The sequence below is a fragment of the Hyperolius riggenbachi genome, chromosome 11 (assembly GCF_040937935.1).
Source record: "Hyperolius riggenbachi isolate aHypRig1 chromosome 11, aHypRig1.pri, whole genome shotgun sequence".
NCBI classification, from domain to species: Eukaryota; Metazoa; Chordata; class Amphibia; order Anura; family Hyperoliidae; genus Hyperolius; species Hyperolius riggenbachi.
In genome coordinates, this window is record NC_090656.1 from 93,864,502 (window position 1) to 93,887,351 (window position 22,850).

At 41.8% G+C, this 22,850-nt stretch overlaps 1 protein-coding gene across 2 annotated transcripts in view; it reads left to right on the forward strand.

Moving 5' to 3' along the window:
* The window catches only part of MPPED2 (metallophosphoesterase domain containing 2), a 308,331-nt gene extending 286,228 nt beyond the window's left edge, over positions 1–22,103 (forward strand). For both annotated transcript variants that reach the window (XM_068261705.1, XM_068261706.1), the window contains exons 6-7: positions 15,865–15,978; positions 21,712–22,103. In XM_068261705.1, coding sequence (XP_068117806.1) covers positions 15,865–15,978; positions 21,712–21,830 — 233 coding nt within the window. In that variant the 3' untranslated portion in view covers positions 21,831–22,103. The remainder of the gene's footprint in view (positions 1–15,864; positions 15,979–21,711) is intronic.
* The last annotated feature ends 747 nt before the right edge of the window (positions 22,104–22,850 follow it).

Genomic DNA, 22,850 nt, shown 5'->3' on the forward strand with positions numbered 1-22,850 from the left:
CCCACACCAAAACATTGAAGTCCAATGGCAGGCAGCCTGTACAAGAGTTGGACACAATTTCACATTAAAGGGAACCCGAGGTACCATATTTATTTCATTTTTAAACAATACCAGTTGCCTGGCAGTCCTCCCTCCTGATCCTTTGCCTCTTATACTTTTAGCCATATATCCTGAGCATGCATACAGCAGATCAGGTAATCTGACTGCATTAGTCATATGCTTGTTCCAAGGTTTTGACTTAGACACTACTTATACCAGAGTATCAACAGGGTTGCCAGGCAACTGGCATTGTTTACAAGGACATAAATATGGCAGCCTCCATATCCCTCTCACCTCAGGTTCCCTTTAAAATCGATCATTGACAGGCGACAATTACTCATTTTATATTGAGGCAGTGCAAAGAGCAATGAAAACTAGGCTCAAAGTACAGCAATCAGAACACCTAGTTTACCAACTTGAAAAAACTGAAATCTGATTGGATGATATAAATTCCAAAGTTTGATTTATGTGGGTCAGTCTGTCACTTCCAAAATGATTTTTAGCTAAATCAAGATAACATTCAAAAACTACAGGTTTAAAAACAAAACTCATACATGTTCCTTTGCCCTCTGTATACTGAACTATACTAAAAAGGAATGATGAGGGAAAATATTATGATCTATGATGGAAAAGATTTGAACATTTGTAAAAATCCAACTACATAATTGCCTCCCATCCCCTCCAGTTTAAAGGGAACCTGAAGTAAGAATACCTTTGCTGCCATCTTCATTCTCTGGTAAACAATGCCAGTTGCCTGAACTCTGTGCTGATCCTCTGCCTCTAATATTATGTCGCTATATAGGGATGGAGGAAGCGCCCCAATGACAATGATGTTTGCTTAAAAAATGTTAAAGGATCTGTATCTTGAAAAAAGTAGGCAGTTAAAATCTAGCAGGACCGACAACACCATTTCCTGAAAATAGTGTGCAAGTGAGTAGGGAGGCTGGCTGATATCTTACTATTTTGGCAGTTAAACTGCTGTTCAGGAAATACTGTTGAAAACAAAGAAAACCCTGAGAATCCCCCATGAGGAGATGGACAGGCCCAAAACCTGTCGGTTCTGTCAGATTTTAACTGCCTACTTTTTTCACGATAGTGGTCCTTTAAAGAGGAACGCCAGTGAAAATAATGTAGTAAAAAAAAGTGCTTCATTTTTTACCATAATTATGTATAAATGATTTAGTCAGTGTTTGCTCACTGTAAAATCTTTCCTCTCCCCGATTTACATTCTGACATTTATTACATGGTGACATTGTTACTGTGGGCAAGTTATGTAGCTGTTTCTAGCTGTTTTGGCTGTTAGAGACAGCTGTAAACAGCTAATTCCTGTCTGTGAACATTGTTACATTGTGGCAGTTTGCCCAGAGTACCGCGGTACTCAGAGCTTCTTCTGGGAGGGGTTTCAGCACAAAATCAGTCATACAGCGCCCCCTGATGGTCTGTTTGTGAAAATCATTATATTTCTCATGTAAAAGGGGGTATGAGCTACTGATTGGGATAAAGTTCAATTCTAGGTTGGAGTTTCTCTTTAAGGTATGAGGGGTAGTTCATACTACAACTACATAGCTTTAAAAAGATAAAGAAGTGCTTTTATTGGACACTTTAAAAAGGCAACATGTTTCACATGTCTCTGATCACTCAGGCCTCGGGTAGTCAGGTAATCAGTGTCTGTGCAGCACACAGTGATGTCCCACCAGTTTATAGGAGCAGATAAATCCCCTGTAGCACCTCACAATGGGTGATATGTGGAGTTTCCATCCTCCCTCCACCAAAAAAAGCTCCTCATGCTCACACCAGGGGACTGCTCCATTCCAGAGATGATATCGCCCCCCCCCCATTTCTGGTTGGACTGTGCTGCACCAAGGTGATCTTCCTGTGGCTTGTCCCCATGAAGCATGTGTCCCTTTTACAGGAAACATCAACAGGGACCACCCCCCACCACCACCACCACCAACCATCCCACAAACATTAGTACCAAAGGCTTGCCCCGAATGGGAGCAGGAGGTTAGCTACGCCCCTCATCCAATAGAGGAATGGAAGAGAATGGCTGGAAACCCAGTACCAGGAGGTATTGTGGGTGCCGGGCTTTTGCGACACAGCCACCCTTCTCCATAAAATGGCAAGACATCGGCCTGAAGCCCCAGTATGACATCATTGCTGAAAGGATACCTTCGTACATATTAAAATTTAAAAACGGGGTGAGCAGGCATGTGTATTGGGCTCTCCGCATGCCCCCCGTTCTCCTCCTTCCTCCTCCATTACGGCGTAATGACCCCCCGAACCTACTTCTGGGCAGGGATGAGCTCTGGATGAAATCTGAAAGAGTTTCATTCGGATTTCATCCAGATAGTTAGTGCACCTGATGGGGCGGGTGAGCGGGGGTTAACATACCTGGCCACCGACTTCTTTAATCCATCCCACCTCGCATCTCATGCCACTTTCCAAGGCGCGTTATGTGACTACCACGCTTCCTGCTTCAACTCGGAAGGATTGCTTGGAACGCAGCGTGAGACGCGACGTGGGATGGATTAAAGAAGACGACTGCTGGGTAAATTTAACCCTTGCTCACCCGCCCCATCAGGTGCACTAATTATCTGGATGAAATCCGAATGAAACCTGTTCGAATTTTATCCGGAGCTCACCCCTGCTTCCGGGTCGGGAGGGTCGGTGAAGACTGCGTAGACACTGCCCGGTGACGCGCGTCCTTGATCGCACGTCCGCGGCTGAGAGTGCTCTGCGCATGCGCACTACATCACAACTACATAGTGTGCATGCACAGAACTCTCCCGGACGTGGGTGCGTGATCAAGGATGCGCAACACCGGGCGGCGCCTACTCAATCTTTACGACTCGGAGGTAGGTTCGGGGGGTCATTACGCCGAAACAGAGGAAGACGGAGGAGAACAGGGGAGCGGTGGGTACGAGGGGAGCCCACTACACATTCCTGCTCCCCCGTTTAAATTTGAATATGGACAAAGGTATCCTTGAAGCTGCAGTTATAGTGAGTATGCAGGTGTATGGGGGGTGGGAGAAGGGTAAGTGGGTGACCCTGAGGATGTGTCCAAGAGGAAACTTACTGATTGTCAGCTTTGAATGAATTTCAACCTTTAGCTTTGTATACCTGCTGTAGAAATTGCGAAGTGGTTGGATGCTAATTTGGTATGTAGCCATCATTCCAATTTATGCATATTTTTGTGATTTGCTATTTAATGACCATCTCTAGCCACAGCTTTTTACTCAGATTGAGGTCAGGACTCTTAATGCAGGCATTACAAAAGCTCCTCTGGCATTGCTAAATACCCAGGACATTTGGAAGAATATGTTAGATACATTTGGTACAAAGTTATTAATCACAGCCTCTGAATTTTTATTACCTTTGTCTGTTACTTTATGAAGATCACTGAAGTATCTATTGTACGAAGAACATCACATACACCGTATTTTTTGGACCATAAGGTGTGGAGGGCAAAAATCAGGGGGAAAAAATACTAAACCTGGTGCGCCTGTAGGGCATCTTATGAACATTTTCCCCCAAGTTGTCTCTAAGCTACTCTATCTAAGCTACACTGCCCAGTTACACTACACTTAACCCCTGCTGCACCCATCAGTTACACTACACTACACTGCCCCTGCTGTCCCACTATCTACCCTACACTACACTAACACTGCACTACACTTACACTGCATTACACTAACGCTGCACAGGACTACACTGCACTAACATTACACAGCAATGCACTAACACTACACTACACTAACACTTCAGCTCTCACCTGATCCTGACACGGCTCTCCTCTCCCCCGTGCTCTGGTCCTGGTGATGCCGATATCTCAATTCACTGCAACCACCTGCCGCTATACAGCTCTGTACTTCCTGGTTCCTTCCTTACTTCCTCATCAGTGACATGCGCCAGAGTCACACAAGACGTGCCACGCATGTGCGCTGGTGGGGTTACAGTAACAACCACTAATGATGAAGTACGGAACCAGGAAGTGCATAGGATGCAAGCGGCCGCAGTGTACCAGGATATCACCAGCAGCTGCAGGAGCATCAACAGGACCAGAGAGAGGGGGAGAGAAGAGTGGAAGCAGGATGTGGTAACTCTGCACTCTGCACAACTAGTTACCGTATCTTTGGAATATAAGAGGCACGCCGCTATTTCCTCCCAGTATTGGGGAAGAAAAAGTGCGTCTTATATTCCGAAACATACGGTAATCATATGTGTAATCCAGTGTCTATAAATTATTAATGTTTAAGAGAACCTCTTAAGTAGCTGGATCCCATCACTCAGGGATGTTTGAAATGCTTGAAGAAAATGTTACGAGAGTTCTGAAGCATAATTTCATATTAATTAGGTAATGATATTACAGTACTCTGTATGCATATCAACTGGCTCTCATTAAAATGTCATTTTTAAACCTCATCTGACTTGTTCATCTGCCAAGACCTAATTTTTCTCTCTCGCCGTTATCTGATGATTCGCTGACGTTATTATAGCATTGAAGTTTTTAGAACTTCTTCTGCATTTTTAAGGGTTTTCAGGATATCGTAACTTCTCATTTGCATTTGCTCAGAAATTATCAGTATATTGACTCCAGTTCCTAAAGAGAACCTGTAATGAAGGATTGTAATAATCTGAAGACTGGAACTGCCTGGGATGCTATTTTCCTTTATATATAAGGCAGATCTTCATGTGATTTGCAGACTTATAAAGTCATTAACAAAGTGCATGCAAGTTATGACCAAGTTGTTTTGTAAGAAAAAATAAATAAATAAATAGATTATGGTGTGCTAGGTGTGTATTTATAGGATTCTGAGTCAGTAGGCGGGTTTAGGCACAAGGTGCAGCTCGTGATGATGTGTGGTTGCAGTGTCAGTCTAAAACAATGTGTAGGAAAAGAGCTCTCCAATGGTGCATTAAACCTTTTATTCAATCAAGGCACATAAAGTTGCACTTACATCAGTAGAGGTGTATTTGCGTATGTATGTGGCTGCCAGCGGATCCTCCCTTGATCCCTCACCCTGGCTAGGGTTTTGGGCAACATTGCTAGGGAGGAGAGAGATGTCCAGTGTAGAACTGATTCATTTGGGTAACACTAAACTAGTATAATAAGTCAGCTGCATTTTACCATTAGAGTTTACTGTGCATAGCTACACCTGTTCTTGAACCATTTCAGCCCACGGGTATTTTTCACCTTATGGACGAGAGGAATTTTCCCCTTTCAGCGCTCCTCCCTTTCATTCCCCAATAACTTTATCACTACTTATCACAAAGAAATGATCTATACCTTGTTTTTTCCGCCACCAATTAGGCTTTCTTTTGGTGGTACATTATGTTAAGAATTATTTTATTCCAAATGCATTTCAACAGGAATAATTAAGAAAAAAATCGAAAAAAATCATTATTTTTTTTAAGTTTTTCAGTTTTTGGCTATTATAGTTTTAAAATACCACATGCTACTGTAATTAAAACTCACACATTTTATTTACTTATTTGTCCCGGTTATTGCAACATTAAAATTATATCCCTAGTATAATGTATGGTGGTGACATTATTTTATTTGGAAATAAAGGTACATTTTTTCAGTTTTACATCCATCGCTAATTTTTAGCCCGTAAATGTATAATAATTTTGCCCTCTTGACATACATATTATTTTTTTTATTCCCTTAAGTCTGTAGATGTAATTTTACTATTTGGCCACAAGATGTCCCCGCTGAGCAAAATACTATGTAGCGTACAAGTACGCTAGATAGGAAACAATGTGTTGCTACATTGTTACTAGAGAAGTGACGCAGGTTTCAATGGAAGCCTGCATCACAGGTGGGCTGCGGGAAGATTAATGAATGGGAACTAAACTTTGTTCCTATTAATAAAATGAACGAACGATCGGGCGGCGGAAAGCAGCAGAAATCGTCGGCGGGAGGAAGCGCGGCAGCTCTATTTAAGAATAAACACTGCTTTTGAACAAAACCGTGTTTATTCTCGGCGAACATGTTCGGATTGGCACAGGGGACTTTTGTCCCCTGCAGCCAATCCCACCTGCCACTAGCAACATCACAATCGTGGGCATTTGCCCGCACGATTGTGTGTAACCACATCCAAACTGCAGGGACGTGACTAGCGCGGCTCTGCGGCTCTAGCAGCTGCCGCTGCAGAAGTGAAGCTCACGTCCGTGCAGCTTAAATGGTTAAAGGATTTGATGTATAATATGTTTGAAATCTATTGACCCAGATCAGACTTCACAACAAGCATTTGTGCTGCTTTGGCTGAAGCCAGTGAACATAGCCACTGGTGCCAGTAAACAGGGGTGATGCTAGGATCCTAAGAGATCTGGGGCACTTTTGGGCACTCCAGCCGGAAAATGGGTGTGGCCACACACCAGACTGTGGATGTGGTCATGGGTGGAGCAAAATTTACATGAACTTAACAGCGGTCTAAGTAGGCCTGCCCAGCAAAATGTTGGATGAAGCCCCCCTCTCCACTAATAAAGCCCCCCCCCCCCCAAAATGTAGCATATCGCATAAATAGGCAGTGTCACTTAAACATAACTAGGCAGAGTTACCTGTCTTATATTCTGGCTAGTCTGGCTTTCTGCTGGGTAGGCTGGCCTGCTGCCAGGTTATCTGGCAGTTCTTCCATAGCATTCCCTGACCTTCTAGTGGTCCCCCTCCCATACTCCCATGGGCCTCCCATTGAGGGACCACAACTCCCAGCATGGCCCCATAGAAAAACCACAGCTCCCTGCACCTAGTATGCCCAGATAGAGGCACCACAGCACCCAGCACAACCCCAATTGAGGCACCACAGCTGACTCTGCCTGAGGGACATCCCGGGCACCCCAGAATAGATCCAGGGTACGTGCCACTGATCTTTGGGGCTAGCAACACCCGTGCCAGTAAACATGAATGACATACAGCAATACATAGGGCTTGATTCACTAAACCGTCATAACTCAAATATTACACCTTATGATAAGATATCACACCTTATGAAAAGATATCACACCTTATCAAAATAATCACACCTTACGAAAATATATTACACCTTATCAAAGTTATCACACCTTATCAAAGTTAACATGCCTTATCAGAGTAGCATAGCGAGCACTACGAACCCGCAGGGGCTCAGGGAAGGACGTGTGCCATTGCCAATTAGCAGGCATAATTTGATAGCGTTCACTATGCTACTCTGATAAGGCATGTTAAAGCGGAATATAACCCTGCATTTCAACTTTGCTCTAAAACATTATTTACAGCATATTATATGCAAAAAGCATTTTTTTTTTACTAGACCAGCATTGGAAGGGTTAAACACAGAGGTTTTAAGTTCCGTGCAGACATTCAGATAGTTACATTCTATTTAGTTAGTGTGTAACTGTTTATCAATAGATACATCTCTTTGGCTGTCCTCCAAGCTCCTTCTCAGTGAGAGAGATGAGTCATAATAAACACATATTTGTAAACAAAAAGTATCAAACTCAAGTTCGGATTCGTCTGCAGAAATCTCTAGGGACTTTAAAGCCCTGTGTAACCCTTCCAATGCTGGTCTAGTAAAAAAAAAAATGCTGGTTGCATATAATATACTGTAAATAATGTTTTAGAGCAAAGTTGAAATGCAGGGTTATATTCCGCTTTAACTTTAAGGCATGTTAACTTTGATAAGGTGTGATATCTTTTCATAAGGTGTGATCTTTGATAAGGTGTGATATTTGAGTTATCACGGTTTAGTGAATCAAGCCCATAGTCTCATACGGCACATGGATGCAGTATGGGAGACAGAGTCTGGCTCAGGAGATGGGTCTCCATGGTGATATCCAATAGACAGCCGTGCCATAGACAGGTTCACATAACCTCCGTATGCTTTGCTCTGCTACCTGTATCTTGCTGCTTGTCGTGTAACATGAATGCTGAGTGTTTGTCTTCCTCCGGGGCCTCTTATAACACACACTCTGATGCTATTACTAGAATCTTCCCCTAACTTTTAAAAAATCTGCATAAAGCAATGTAGTGTGACAAGCTTCCCTCCTGAGGATTAAAAAGCACAATCTTTTTTAATTACCTTTTATTGAGGAGTCTTTGCTGTGTAAAGTGAGATCTTGCGAGGCTGCAGCAGGCAGTGATCTCGGGTTTTACTGACTTTCGCTGTGCTGGTCAGTGACGTCTTACCCTTTCCATCCAGGGAAGCAGACTGGTCTCCAGTCTATTTTTTTCCTTTTTTTTATTTTTGTTAATAAAGCTAAAAATAAGTAGAGAATTTAGACTGGCTTAACGCAAAGTCACAAAAATGGCAGATTTCTGGAGGCTGATTTATCTAAATAAACTGATGAAACTTAGTGGAATAGCTGTACAGCATAACCAATCAGAATCCGTGTTTCCTTTTTGCACCTCGGGCAAACCCAAGATATTCAAGGGGGATTCCTGAAAGCTCTCCCTCAGCCATGCACAATACAGTATAATAATATAGGACATCATGCTCGGTATATGTACATCATGCAATTTTCTGTCCGACTGACAAGGATCTGACAATTATTTCCTAAATGTCCGATCTGCTCCCAATCGACAACGGGATTGATCAGGAGCAGTTTGGATACAGATACTAATGAGGACAGCCGACATTGGTAATGAAGGGGAAAGTTAAGCATTCACACAGCAGGGCACAGGGCTGTGCTCATACCCGACTCTGTTACATTTCCCATAGCTGCTCCATGCTCTGTAAACATGCTGCTTCTCCATCCAAAGTCAACTGTTGCAGGGAAAGAAAGGGGGCAGTGCTGTGAGCTGCAGGATACCTGCAGATATTCTGGTGTCTCAACTTGTGCCTGTCCTTAGACACTGCACCTGGTCTGAGGGGGGATTCTGGGCAGCTGTAATCCCCCCTGTGTTTTCCTATGCACCTGTTCTGATAAATCAGGTGAATGGTCCATGGAAGGATTTGAAAGCCTGGCTAGTGAAGTAATGGACCAGCGCTGAAGGGCTGCTAATTAATTGCATCTCTGTGTTGAGCTACATATTCACCAGAAGATGGATGGGGGATCCTCAGTCAATGCAACCCTACGTTCCCCGATCCATCTTCCTACCACGGGAACTCGCAATGGCAACACGATTGTGAGCCCCTCTGGGGGACAGTTAGTGACAAGACTATATACTCTGTAAAGTGCTGCTGAAGAAGTCAGCCATATATAAGTACACAGTATTAATAACGATGATAATAAATGTGTACATTTATATTATAAATGTTATTTCTATATATCCAATCCAATAAAATTGTATGGAGTCCTTTAAAACAAAAGGAGACATATTACCTGCTAATATTTGATTCCTAGTCACACCTTGCAGGCAGCCCCTTTTTTCCCAATCACGAGAAGAGGACAGGGAGGTGAATCTGTCAGAGAATGGTGGGTTTTTTGGTTTCTCTGCCCTCATGGAACCTTTTAGCAGGCAGTCATGACCGGATAAGTTTTACACCTTGATTTTTATAACCTGCAATGTGTCCGGAGAGATTGGTACTTGTAATACATTGCTGCCCATCCCCCCCGGCTATGCAGACAAAAGAGAGATGATGGAATGACGAGCAGGGTGCCTCGCTGTCCTCCGCTCTCCCACATATGCAGTAAAGAACCAGTGACATTGCGCTGTACGGACTTGGACACCTCATATATAAACGCCTCACCTGCTTCATCTGAGAAATGATTCTTCTCACTTCCAGACAGGCAGTTTGTGTCGTAATTGATGTTCATTTTTATGGATTCTCTACATTAACTGTAGAACTAAGTGGCTCTTAAACTCTAAGAGCCATCAATTAGCTGTGACTTCATTGCTAGTTCTGCGTTTCAGTTTCCGAGAGCCGGGTGGTTTTAACCTTTGCATGCCCATCTCGGCGACGTTCTGCTGGTAATGCACCTGGCAGCTCTCTGTCCATGACTTTGGCATTGTTCCACCTGGAAGCTGACATTTACATCCTACCTTTGTGTGACCTCATGTTATACAAAACTCTTCTGGGCTTGAGACAAAGTGTAGGTTGTGACTTTTATAGTCCCTAGCCCAAACTTTGCTGAAGGCTTAATCACTGACTGCAGCTCACTAGAATACACTTTAAAAGAACACTACATCCTGGTGGCTTCACTCAGTGCGTCCCAAAGGAACAAAAAGCACTGCACTTGGGCTTCTGTTACACAACGGCGGTAAACACAACTTTATAGTTGGGTGACGAAAGTGATCACCCACTGTCCATTCAAGTAAATGTAGGCGGTGTTTAAATGATGGATACAGAACTCTGCCCTAGATGTCAGATGGAAACAGGAACATTCTTCCATATGTTCTGGCGCTGTCTACATCTTAAACCTTTTTGGCATTAAATATTTACTATTAAATATTTAATAGTAATAATATTTACTATTAAATATTTAAATACTATCATTACACATATCGTGCTCTGTAGGAAATACGGACAATAATATCTCATACACTCATACATATCCTATGCTATTACGTCCCCAAGGAGATATTAAGAGCCCATATGCAATTCATTTTTTTCACCTGTTATCTCCTTGGAGATAATTTTCATCTTCTCTGTAAACTAAATTTTCAGCATTTTACAATTGAAAAAGTGTCCAAACGTTGATGAAAAAGTGCTATCAAATTTATTTTGAGTATTTTCTTGTTTGCTGTGGACATAAAAGGCATTTTATGACAAGTTGTAAAAATATCACCTCGGAGAAAACTCAGGAGAAAAAAAGAGACTTGCATATGGGCCATTCTGTGAATCACTAGAAACATTCAGTCAATGCAGCCCTTCCTCTTTATCGTCTGACCTACAAGAACAGCAGTTGCCTTCACAGGTTTGATAAGATTCTGCCACCCTACAATAACTTAGATACAACCAGTTCAGTCCTGAATGAGTGGAGATTGGTAGATAGTCCTTGTTTGTGAGTTAAGTGCTGTTACAGCTGAAACTATAGATGACGCTTGGAGATGGGTTCAAGACCCGGGTGGGGGGAGGCAGTCTGGAAGCCAATGCTATTTTTTCCCTTCTTCTTCTTCCATATATTTTCCTTTTTCTCTGACCTACTGTCATTAGATGGCCCTGACATGGAGCTGGATAAATTAACCTCCTTACATGTTTTAATATGCTGGTAACAAGCTTTCTTATGTACCTTGTATCAGTACAGTACAGTACATTATATTATGTATCTATATATTGGCTGGCAATGATCTGTATGTATGATATGAAGTACGATGTATGTAACAAGTGCAATGTCTAATTACTCCTGTTGGCTCTATGTCAGAGTCTCTTTGTTGTTTCACAATCTGTAACCATTTTTTCTCTGTACAAAACAATAAAGTTGATTTGTTAAATGACGGATACAGATTTTCGCATCAACATTGCGGTAGACCTCTGGTCTCGTCTTGGAAGTAGTACGTAGACTCCAAGGCAGCTGCCTTGAAGCGTTTCTGTGTCCCCCTAGGGGTCTTAAAACGCGTCAAGAGGATGAAAATCTGATAAACGTGACGGCTAAACGAGCCACCGCCAGTCTTCCTGCAGATGCCCGCCTGAACCAAGCAGAGGGGTGGAAACAAAACTTGTCTGCAGGAAACTGATCAGAAATGGTAGCTGCCAATCAATTTACTGTCGACTGATTAATTAGTGAGCTACTGGGTAATTAATAATAATCATAGTAAATATGGCACTGAACACCGATTGCCAGCATTATGAATCTGATTATCTTTTTCTAAATTCAGCATTGCAAGCTGGTGATAGGACATAAAGAGTATAGACCCAAAAATGGTATATTGGTAATCATCACTTCTTCAAACATGGTCACTAAAGGCCTTTTTCACTGAGCGCATTTCGATTCAAGAATCAGATTGCACACGACTCTCTCGTCCTGATTGCAAAGGTGCTGTGATTATCGTTCTTTCTGTGAGATTTTCTTACAATTTCCCTGTTTATTTTATTTGAACAAAGTCATTGGAAAATACAAATGGAAACTTGCTTAAAAAGAATAATAAAATTGCAGTTCAGTCTCAATTACAATTTTTAGTGGAAAGAACCCTTAATGCAACAATGAATTAAGGAATGCACTTCCGTTTTGAGACTGGGAAGTGTGTAATGGCGCTTCTGGTTACCACCGCTGTAGCAGAATAGGTAAAGAATGTCGTCTTTTGTCCTCCCTTATTAAGCTTACACATTTCATGGTCTTCCTCTTCTTGAGTTGCGGGATATAGCATGACCTCCATCCAGATATCCATGATGTTCTGAAGGAGTAGACCTTGAAACGCATAGATGTAGTTGTGAGGCAGACACATGTACTGTAGACAGAAGTGGGGTTGTTGACTTCTGCATCAATGATGTCATTCTTTGTCAGGTACCATTCCACTAACTGTACATGGGTTGGCCATGACAGCTAGACGTGCCGTCTCACACCATTAAACACTTCTCCAAATTGTAAACTCATTACTTATACTTAAATGTTATGGTAAGTTTTTACTCAAGGTAGAGTGCCTCTTTCTTTTAATCAGTTGTTCCTATAAATGGTTAGACTGTGCAAATTTCCATTACCGCCCCAGCAAATGTATGGCTCACCACTGGCAGGACCATTCATTCTTATCTAGGCGATGTAGGCAAGATGGACTTTAACAAACACTTTATATATTTTGCTGTGCACTGGAGGTGCTTGAGGACATTACAGATATCTGTTCTGCTGTTATTGTCCTAGAAATCCAGAAGTGTTGACAAAAACAACAAAAAATGTATCATTAATAATATTTTCCAATTAGGTCACCGTATTTATTCTAATTAGGTTGTCTGTTTTGATGTTAAAAAATTTAAAGTTAGCATGTAGCATACCCTGTGAGGCTTTTGTTTAGCATTTACACCATACATATTAGCTGTGGTTTATAATTCCATAAGATACCCTGTACTTGGTTTTCTTCTTTGTTGGCCCCTCCAGCAACTTGGCCCTAGGTCACTGCCTAGTTTGCCCATGTCTAAAAACCATAACTGATCCATACTTAGCATTTAACAGCAAATCTTAATGAGCCCCCTAGCCGATTAGACAGTGTTTAGTTGTACCTTAATATTTCACATACTATCTTGACTTTATATAAGAATGTGTATCCTATTAATTCCTTCTCCAGAAATCTCAAGAAGGTTTAACTGGAAAAGTGTCAGGCAATCAATAGCTATTACTGATCATGTTAACTATTGAAAGCTTTTAGCGTTTTTTTCCCGAGCCTAGGTGTCAGTCATTCACAATTACTGTTTTCCAACGCTGCCTCACCCCCGCTGCAGGACAACTTAGATTCCATTACATCTCAGCCTTCTCCACCGCATAGACGAGGTCACCTCCCAAGGACTACACTGAGTGATGTCGTCTGCAGTGGGAATTGGCGCACCTGAGCCCTTTAACAATAGCTAAAAGCAAGGAACAATCAGGAAAATTTATATGATGGCGTTTTATAAGAACACCCTTTTGGTGCTAAATGAGAGAGAATGCAATTAAGTAAGAGTCTGGGAAAAAAAATTATAAGAAGAAATGAGAGAAGAGGATAAAGGAACGACTAAATAATTAGGTTATTGCCGGGAAGAACCTGAAAGGAACTCACAGGAATAAAGTTAATTCTATAACCCTTTCTTTTATAAATCACGCTCTGTGCGGGGAAACCAAGATCTTCAATTATATTCAGGAGACCCCCAAATGCGGCGTTTCAACAAAGACCGCGTGAATGTTCCTTAAAAGCATTTTTTTTTTTTTTTGCTGGCTGTTAATGGAAGGTGTGATATTACATACAGTGTAATAAACCTTTCCTGAATTATAGCTCCCAGCATGGGCTAGTAAAGCACTGCTTGTATAATGCACTAGTTTAGATACAGTTTTCTATTTATTTTAAATGTAATTATGCATACAAAGTTTAGTAAAGAAAATTTTTTGCTGTTTTTGCAAAATAAAAAATATAAAATCTTGCTGCACTAACTTATAAATTAGGATGTCCTCTTTATGAGGTACAGTAACAACATATAGAAGAATGTACTAAATTATTCAGGGTACCAAATTTTATGTTAATTATTCTGGTTTCAGCATCAGGAACACATCCTGGCCCGTATGCAATTAACTTTTTTTTTACTGAGTTTTCTTCTCAGAGATAATTCTTCATGTTCTCTTGAACCACTTGAGGACCACAGTGCTAAACCCCCCCCTAAAGACCAGGCCTTTTTTTTACTAAAATGGCCACTGCAGCTTTAAGCCCAAGTTGCAGGGCCGCACAACACAGCACACAAGTGATCCCCCCCCCCCTTTTTCTCCACACCAACAGAGCTCTCTGTTGGTTGGGTCTGATCGCCCCCCAGTTGTTATTTTTTTTATAACAAATATTTTTCTATTTATTTTTTATTAAAAATGTCTATTTTTTATTTATTTTTTTCCCTCTCCCTCCCACTCCCCGCAAGCCAATTACGGCGATCGGCTGTCATAGGCTTCTGCCCATGAGAGCCGATCGCTCTCTTGTCCCCCAGGGGGACAGCCATGTCACACTGCTGTCCCCAGTACAGCGCTGCTGCCGATCGCAGCATTGCACTGTGTAAATAGACTGCAATTACGCCGTCTCACAGTCTCCCGAGAGGCGGAGCTCCGCCTCCCAAGCGGAGATGCGCGCGCATACGCGCACACAATCTCCTTCAGTAGCCGGCTCCAGGGCCTGACGCCAATTGGCATTAGGTGGTCCTGGGACTGCTGCCGCGTTCACGCCCATTGACGTGACACGGACGTTAGGTAGTTAAAGTAACTTTTTAGCAGTTTGAAATTGACAATGTAGCAAAAAGAAGGTGAAGAAGTACTAAAAAAAAATATTTTAGGATTTGTCGCAACTGAAAAAAGTACCAAAAGTAGCAGAAAAAGTACTGTCAGAATTATTCTGATTATTTTTTTTTACTTGCTGGTGGGTTAAAATGCATTTTCAAGTGTGAAAATATCAACTTGGAGAAAACTAAGGAGAAAAAGTGAATTGCATATGACCCCAGGTGTTGTTTCAATTCACTTTAGAACACACAACAAACAAACATTCTGCAATGATGTACCTTGCCAGCAGTTAGGATATTGCTACCTGTGATACTTAAAGTGATGGTCCAAGCAAATACAAAAATAAAGATCCACTTACCTGGGGCTTCCTCCAGCTCCTTGCAGCCGTCCTGTGCCCTGCCGCAGCTCCGGTGGCTCCTGGTCTCCTGTCCTGGCAAAGCCGACCTCGCCAGGTCGGGTTCCGGGTCGGCTGCAGCTGCGTTCCACGCCGCGGGTCACGTGGTCTCGCTGACGTCAATAGGACGGTACTGTGCACGCAGTATCGTCCTTTCCGCACATAAATCAGAGTGAGGAAAGACTTAGTAGTGGACACTGACTAAATAATATTTAGACTCCTTGGCACATATGCAATTCACTTTTTCTCACGAGTTTTGTCCTAGGAGATCATTTCTCATCTTCTATTTAAAATAGCTTTCAAACATTTTTCAACTGAAAAAAGTACTGAAAAATAGGTGAAAAGTACTATCAAAATGATTTTGAGTAAGTACTTTCTTCTTTTTAGTGATTTAAAATGCATTTTATTTACAAGTGTAAAAATATTAACTAGGAGAAAACCCAGGAGAGAAAGTAAATTGCATATGAGCCCTTTACTCTTATAGCCCATAAATAAAGGATTGCTGGACATCTGAAGCCATACCTCAAGTTTTTATTTTTTTAACCTTTCTTTACAAACACAATTTAGCAAATTTGTTGTAGTACTAAATATATACTCTGTTCTGATGCTTTCCCTCTTTTCTCTTTCTCCATTAGGTTTCCGGGACTGGGTTCCAAAGGAATTACAAAGGGTTGGGTGCGTAGAACTTCTCAACACAGTACAAAGGAGGGTCCGGCCTAAGCTGCATGTATTTGGCGGTATCCATGAAGGTAAAAATGTACATGTGGGACGTTGTATTAACAACATTTTTAGCACCTCAGTGACCATGCCTTCTTGTTACTTAAGTGATAGGTCTACTTAAAAAGACCTAATTTGGTAGCATTTTGCTTGTTGAAAAATTGGCATAGTTGTGTTATTTTTTTTCCATTAAAACACACCAAAAATGTCAGTACCCGAGACAATGTGTGACATGAGATAAAAGTGTATGTACAGTTCAAAACATATTAATAACCAGGCTGTTTTTTGTTTATTTTGCTTCCTAAAAGAGTTAATTTTCAGGCATGTGAATGACAGCTCCTGTCTTGTCTGTACCTTGTCGGGAATATTGTAAACATCACTGATAAGCAAATTACAGCCATAAAAGTTTTTCTGGCAGAATACAACTTCTGAGGGTAGGGGAGAGATAGAAAAAGTTCAATAGTTCATGTATTTTAACTCTTGGACATTTAATAGACTGCCATTGTGCAGAGACAATAACACATTCAATCTACTTTGTAAATGTTTAAATATAAAATAAAACCATGGGATATCTAAAAAGTATTTTATAGGAGTAGGAGGATTCATACAATTGTGTGTCTCATCAAGTTATTTTCAACTCGTTTTAATTTAACAAATATTTCATCATCAGTTGTTTTGAAGTTATCCTGCTTTTTCCAGTTCCCATGTACAGTATGGCTAAAAGCCGAATAGCTAACTGCCTAAAAATACAAAATAAAAATATCAAAGTCACCCCTATTATTATTTGATACCACCACATTCTGGAGGTGTTTAGGGGATCATGAAATAATTCACATACTGTAGGTCTCATTTCCTAAAAGTATATAATAATAATGTGATACAGGCGCACAGGTGCGGATAATTTTGGCAGAAGGCCCCTATGCCAAAATATGGAAGTGAAAACATCCTGACAACGTGCAGTGATCTTACAATAACATCAGCGATGCATTTATCCTTTCCCCGAGTATTTATCATTCAGGGTTTTTTCTGAGGTGCCAGGTATCTGCAGGTATTGTTTAGTTAGTCTATTGCTTTATTATGGTTTTCACTTTCTATATCAGTTATTATTATTATTACTAGGATGCATTTATATAGTATAGACATTTTCAACAGTCCTTTACAGAAAAATAAGATGACTATGTTACTTCAAAGTCACACAAACAAAGATACGCTAGCGCAAGATGGACTAATGCAGCCTGAGACAGGGGCCATACCTACGGCCCATTATGAGACAGAGAGATTAAATGGTATAGTCTTGGCGCATATGTGGTTTGTTAAATAACACCATTGAATCTCACAGATTAATAAAATCTGGCAAAGTACAGCACCTTCTCACAAGACATCACTGACCGACTTTAACCCTTTCAGGACCGGCCGCCTAACCCCTCTTAAGGACCAGGCACTTTTGCACTGGAGGGGGGGGCACACATTTGGGGGGTCAGGCAGCCGGATCCTGTTAGGGCTTGCTGGTGTGTGCCCCCCCCCCCCCCCTGTGTGGCCAGGTGTCCCCCTTTTAGCAGCAGCCATCACTCACCTTCCAGGCTCCAGCGATGAGCCGCTGCGGACACCACCGTTCTCTCCGACATCCCCGCTTGTTCTGACGCTAAGTCCTGGGTCGCGGCTTGATGACGTCATCAAGCCGTGGCCGGGGACTTACGTCACAACGAGCAGAGATGCCGGCAAAAGCAGTGGGGAGCGCCGATCGTCGCGGGAACAGCAGGGAGGTGAGTGGAACCTTTTCTTTCCCCCCTGCCGCCGCAGCTGTCAAAGTGATCACTACGATCCGCGACGGCTTCTGATCACTCGGGAGATGTCAGCTGTCATATGACAGCTTAATCTCCCCCTCCGGGTGCGCACGATCGTGTCGAGAGCGGAAACGGCAGGCCGGCGTAGAATCTACGCCGCATCAGGCTAGAACAGCCACAAGTGCGGCGTAGAATCTAATGCACGCGCTCCTCAAAAGGTTAACATAACAGAGAGATGAAGTAACTTGCTGTAATCCCCGTATGAGGGAGCTTGATGTAATCCCGAACTCCTGAGCGACACACCGCTCAATGAACGATAATGATGACGACAAGTGGATGCATGCTTCTGCTGCTGACTGCTGCTTCCTGGTCACATGGACTCCGGCTTCCTCCCAGTGGTCCCGTGCGTTCCAATACCCGTTATCACCTCCCAGCTCCAGGGGGCCGGCTGTCACTCCTGCCGTCTAGATGACTAAAGGGGAACAATAGTACACACTGCGATTTGGAAAAATGGGACCACTGGGAGGAAGCCGGAGTCCATGTGACCAGGGAGCGGCAGTAGCGCTGCATCGGCTAGTCCTCATCATTATTGTTCATTGAGTGGTGTGTCGCTCAGGAGTTCAGGATTACATCAAGCTCCTTCTTATCGGGATTACAGCAAGTTACTTCATCTCTCTGGTATGGTAAAGTCGGTCAGTGATGTCTGTGAGAAGGTGCTGTACTTCGCCAGATTTTATTCATCGGTGGTTTATTTAACAAACCACATATGCGCCGAGACTATACCATTTAATCTCTATGTTACTTCAGAGGAGCTCACAGTCTAATGACCTTCTGACATAGTCAATACTGGGCCAGCTTTCAAGTAAGCCATTTACCCTGACATATTTCTGGGATGTGAGAGCGAAACGGAGCTTCTGGAATAAACATTCACAAACACAGGAGAGTCCACAAACCATGCATGTCAGGTTTGTTTCAGGCGCGTGATTCAGACACTACTGACCAGAAATATCAGCAGGACTGCCAGACAACTGGTATTGTTTATAAGGAAATAAATATGGCAGCCTCCATATGTCTCTCACCCGGGGTTCCTTTTAATAATCTCTCATCATTTATGCAACATCCTGTTACCTGTTCTTCTACTCTCATCTGTACAGTTTATCATGAATGCTGCAAACTAAACTAATCTGTCCTTCTCACTACTCCTCATCTGCTACTCCTTTACGCAAACCTCTGCTCTGACTTCCATTTCATTTCCAAATCAGGTTTCTATGCTTTGGCTTTAAATCACTTCACAACTCCTGTCCAGGTTACATTTCTGATCACATATATACCAGTAAATACACCCCAAACTATCCTGCTGCTCCAGTGACCTACTGACATGTTCCTCACGTATACACTTTTTTCCAAGCACAGTTTCAGGACTTCTCTAGGATTGTCTGATTACTGTACAATCTCTGGAACTTCCTCCTTTGTTCAATACAGTCTTTTTAAGAGATCAAACATTAGATTTGACAAAACCCTTGAATTTAATTTTAAAAAAAACATTAGGAATTAAGACTTTAACCACTTCACCCCACATGCTATTATTCCCTTACTGCCTAGAGCTATTTTCACCTTTCAGCACTCCTACCATTCATTAGGCCATAACTTTATCACTGCTTATCACACCTAAATGATCTACCCGTATATGCTGGCGTATAAGGCGACTGGGCGTATAAGACGACCCCCCAACTTTGCCAGTTAAAATGTAGAGGTTGGGGTATACTCGCCGTATAAGACTACCCCATAGTAGGAGTCAGGGTGCCGGGTATCAGGCAGAGCTGTAATTACCTTATGCTGCAGTCATCCGGTAATAAGAAAGATAGATCGCGTTCTCAGTTTAAAAAATAACTTGTTGTAACAGCTTCTTGCGAGCAGCCGCTCGCACGGGTAGCAGTGCAGCTTCCTGCGTCCCTTGACTGGTGACGTGTGCGCTCCAATGATGAGGCTCACGCCGGAAGAGATTGCCGGGTTGGATTGTGGAGCGCACACGTCACAAGTCAGGTGATGCCGGAAGCTGCATTGCTACCCGTGCGAGCGGCTGCTCGCAAGAAGCTGTTATAACAAGTTATTTTTTAAATGGAGAACGCGATCTATCTTTCTTATTACCGGATGACTGCAGCATAAGGTAATTACAGTTCTGCCTGACGCACGGCACCCTGACCAGACCTGACATTCTGGCACTCGGCGTATAAGACGACCCCCGACTTTTCAGTTGATTTTTCAGGGTTAAAAAGTCGTCTTATACGCCAGTATATACGGTATATCTTATTTAGTTCGCCAAAATTAGGCTTTTTGTGACTGGTACTTGATTTCAGTAATGGCTTCATTTTCTATGCATTTTATAGGTAAAAACGAGGAGAAAATGAAAAAAACACACTAATTCACCAATTTCATCCACTATAGTTTTAAACAACTAGCTAATATAGAGCAAACTTTGACAGTTTATTTGTCCCGGGTATCACAACATTTAAATTATGTTCCTACTACAATGTATGGTGACAATATATTATTTGGAAATAAATGTGTATTTTTTCTGTTTTTTTTGTACTCTATAAATAATTACAAGGTCCTATTTGCTAAAATAACAGTAATATACCCTGACATACAAACTAAAAAAGCTGAGTCCCAAAGGTAAATATTTATGGTTTTTTTTAAATGCTGTTTTTTTCAAGTGTTTTATTTTGGTATGTATTTAGGAGGAGCAGGGGGCACTGGTAATAAATGTACCCCCCCTGTTAACTCCCCCTGTTAATAAATACATTTTATATTTTAGTGTAATTTTTATTTTTTGTCCTCTAGGTGGATTTTTGTCCACTTGTGAGAGGTTTTACTTTTCTGTGTTGTGAATTATTCAATTACTTCTCTTAAATATATAATAGACGTACAAATATTTAGACATTTGTATCAATATACTGAGACATCTGGTCCCTATAACACCACCAACAAAGATGCCTTTGAGGTCTAACTCAGAATCCATTTTTTATCGTCAATAGAAACAGAAGTCTATCAAAGGGCAGTCCTCCAGTACCCATTATAATTACACCTTTATAATTTTAAAGTGTACCTATGGAAACTGCTCCATGTTCTTAATCCCCCAACTACGCCAATAGACACTGGGGGGAAGTGATCACTAGAGCCAGCACCTAAATTATTTACTTACCTGCTGCTGCTTCTTCCAAGGCACAAAATCCTCTTTTAGGCAGATAGGAGATTGTTTATTAAAAAAGAAAAACAAGTGGCTTTCTACTCGGCAGCACCCCCTAGTGGCTGGAGGAGTGTAGTGTTACTGCCTGTAAGTAAGTAAAGGGGCACTCAGGTGGATACGGTTTAAGGAACAGGTGCTGGGAGTGGGAGAAGGAAGTTTTAATAGGTGATTTTGTAAGTGCACATATCTTTTACAGCAGAAATCAAATAATTTATTCAGCAAGGATGCCATTCTGTGGAAAAGAGGCAGGAGACACCCCACTATAGGGGAATACAATGTCAATACATTTTTTTAAATCCATCTTGGCTGATTGTTGTTTTCCCAAGCACATTGTCTGCGGGCATTGAAGGACACCCATACAGATATAGGACTGATCCTACTGTTTTGTTTGTCCACAATTATAATATGTCAGGATATAGTAAAATGCAAATTTTAATTTCCCCAAACTCAGTAAGTTTAATTTGCAATGTAGACATTGGATGCACTTGTTAAGATTAGCCTAACTATGGAAAGGTAAATTGCTTCAGAGTTAATGGTAATTTTTTCTCTTCTTAAGAATTCATGTTGTGTTTAGGAGGACGTGAAAAGTCAAGCTGCTTACGTTGTCCAAAGAGGATTACATGTCGCTTTATTTCCATGCCACAGCTTACAGCAAATAGCCTTAGAGTTTGGGTATTTATTGTATGTCATTGGTAGATATTACAGCATGTAAAACTTTCATCTTTTCCCTGCAGGCTACGGAATTATGACTGACGGTTACACAACATACATCAACGCTTCAACATGTACAGTCAGCTTTCAACCAACCAATTCACCAATTATTTTTGACCTTCCTAATCCCCAAGGATCATGAAGACCCTATCAGCATTTGTATCTGTGGGTCTCTAAACTGCCTTTTTGTTTTTAATAACTATCTTGCTCTTTTTTTTTTTACTATTTCCAAGTTTTGGATTTATTTTGCTTCCTTCTGTTCATACTGGTACAAAAAGAAAAATGAGCAGTACACTTAAAGGAAATGTATAGTGATTTTTTTTAAAGGGTGTTTCATGTATTTATTATGTTTAGTAATATTTTTAGTTAGCAATATATGGAATATTACAGATCAAATTGTTGATATTTTGTTTACTTCTGCCTGCTGGTTTCACTGGCATGTTTTTTAAGCATTAAAACGTTGTTGCTTTACTGCTAAGGTAGAAAAATGTGTAAAGTGCAATCTAGGCATACACTACTAAAAAAACGTTTACAGGATACCAGAGCTGAAATAACCTAGAGAAATGGGGGGAGCAGGCATATACTGTAACCTGACCTAATGCGTACCGTCCCCCCCATTCTACTTTCTGCCCCTGCATCTTATTTAAATGCCCCTCCAGCAGCCTCTTCTGGGTCATCGGAGTCAGGCACTACTGCGCAGGCTGGGCTGCGCGCATCCTACAGTACGCGCCCGTGGCTGGGAGCGCTCTTCGCATGTGTATGACGTCATGTGCATGACATAGCGACATCATATGCATGCGCAGAACGCTTCTGGCCATGGCCACGCTCTGTAGGACGCACGCAGCCCAACTTGCGCAGTAGTGCCTGACTCCGGTGACCCAGAAGAGGCTGTCGGAGGGGCATTTAGGTAAGATGCGGGGGCACAGAGGAGAATGGGGGGAGCAGTTGGCATCAGGACAGGTCACAGTATATGCCTGCTCTCTCCATTTCTCTAGTTTATTTCAGCTCTGGTATCCTTTAAAAGTTTTTTTAGTAGTGTATGCCTAGATTGCACTTTACACATTTTTCTACCATAGTAGTAAAGCAACAACAGCAGCTCTGGTATCCTTTAAAGGTTAGATTTGATAAAAAAAAATAATTTGACCCATTTTTTTTATTTATG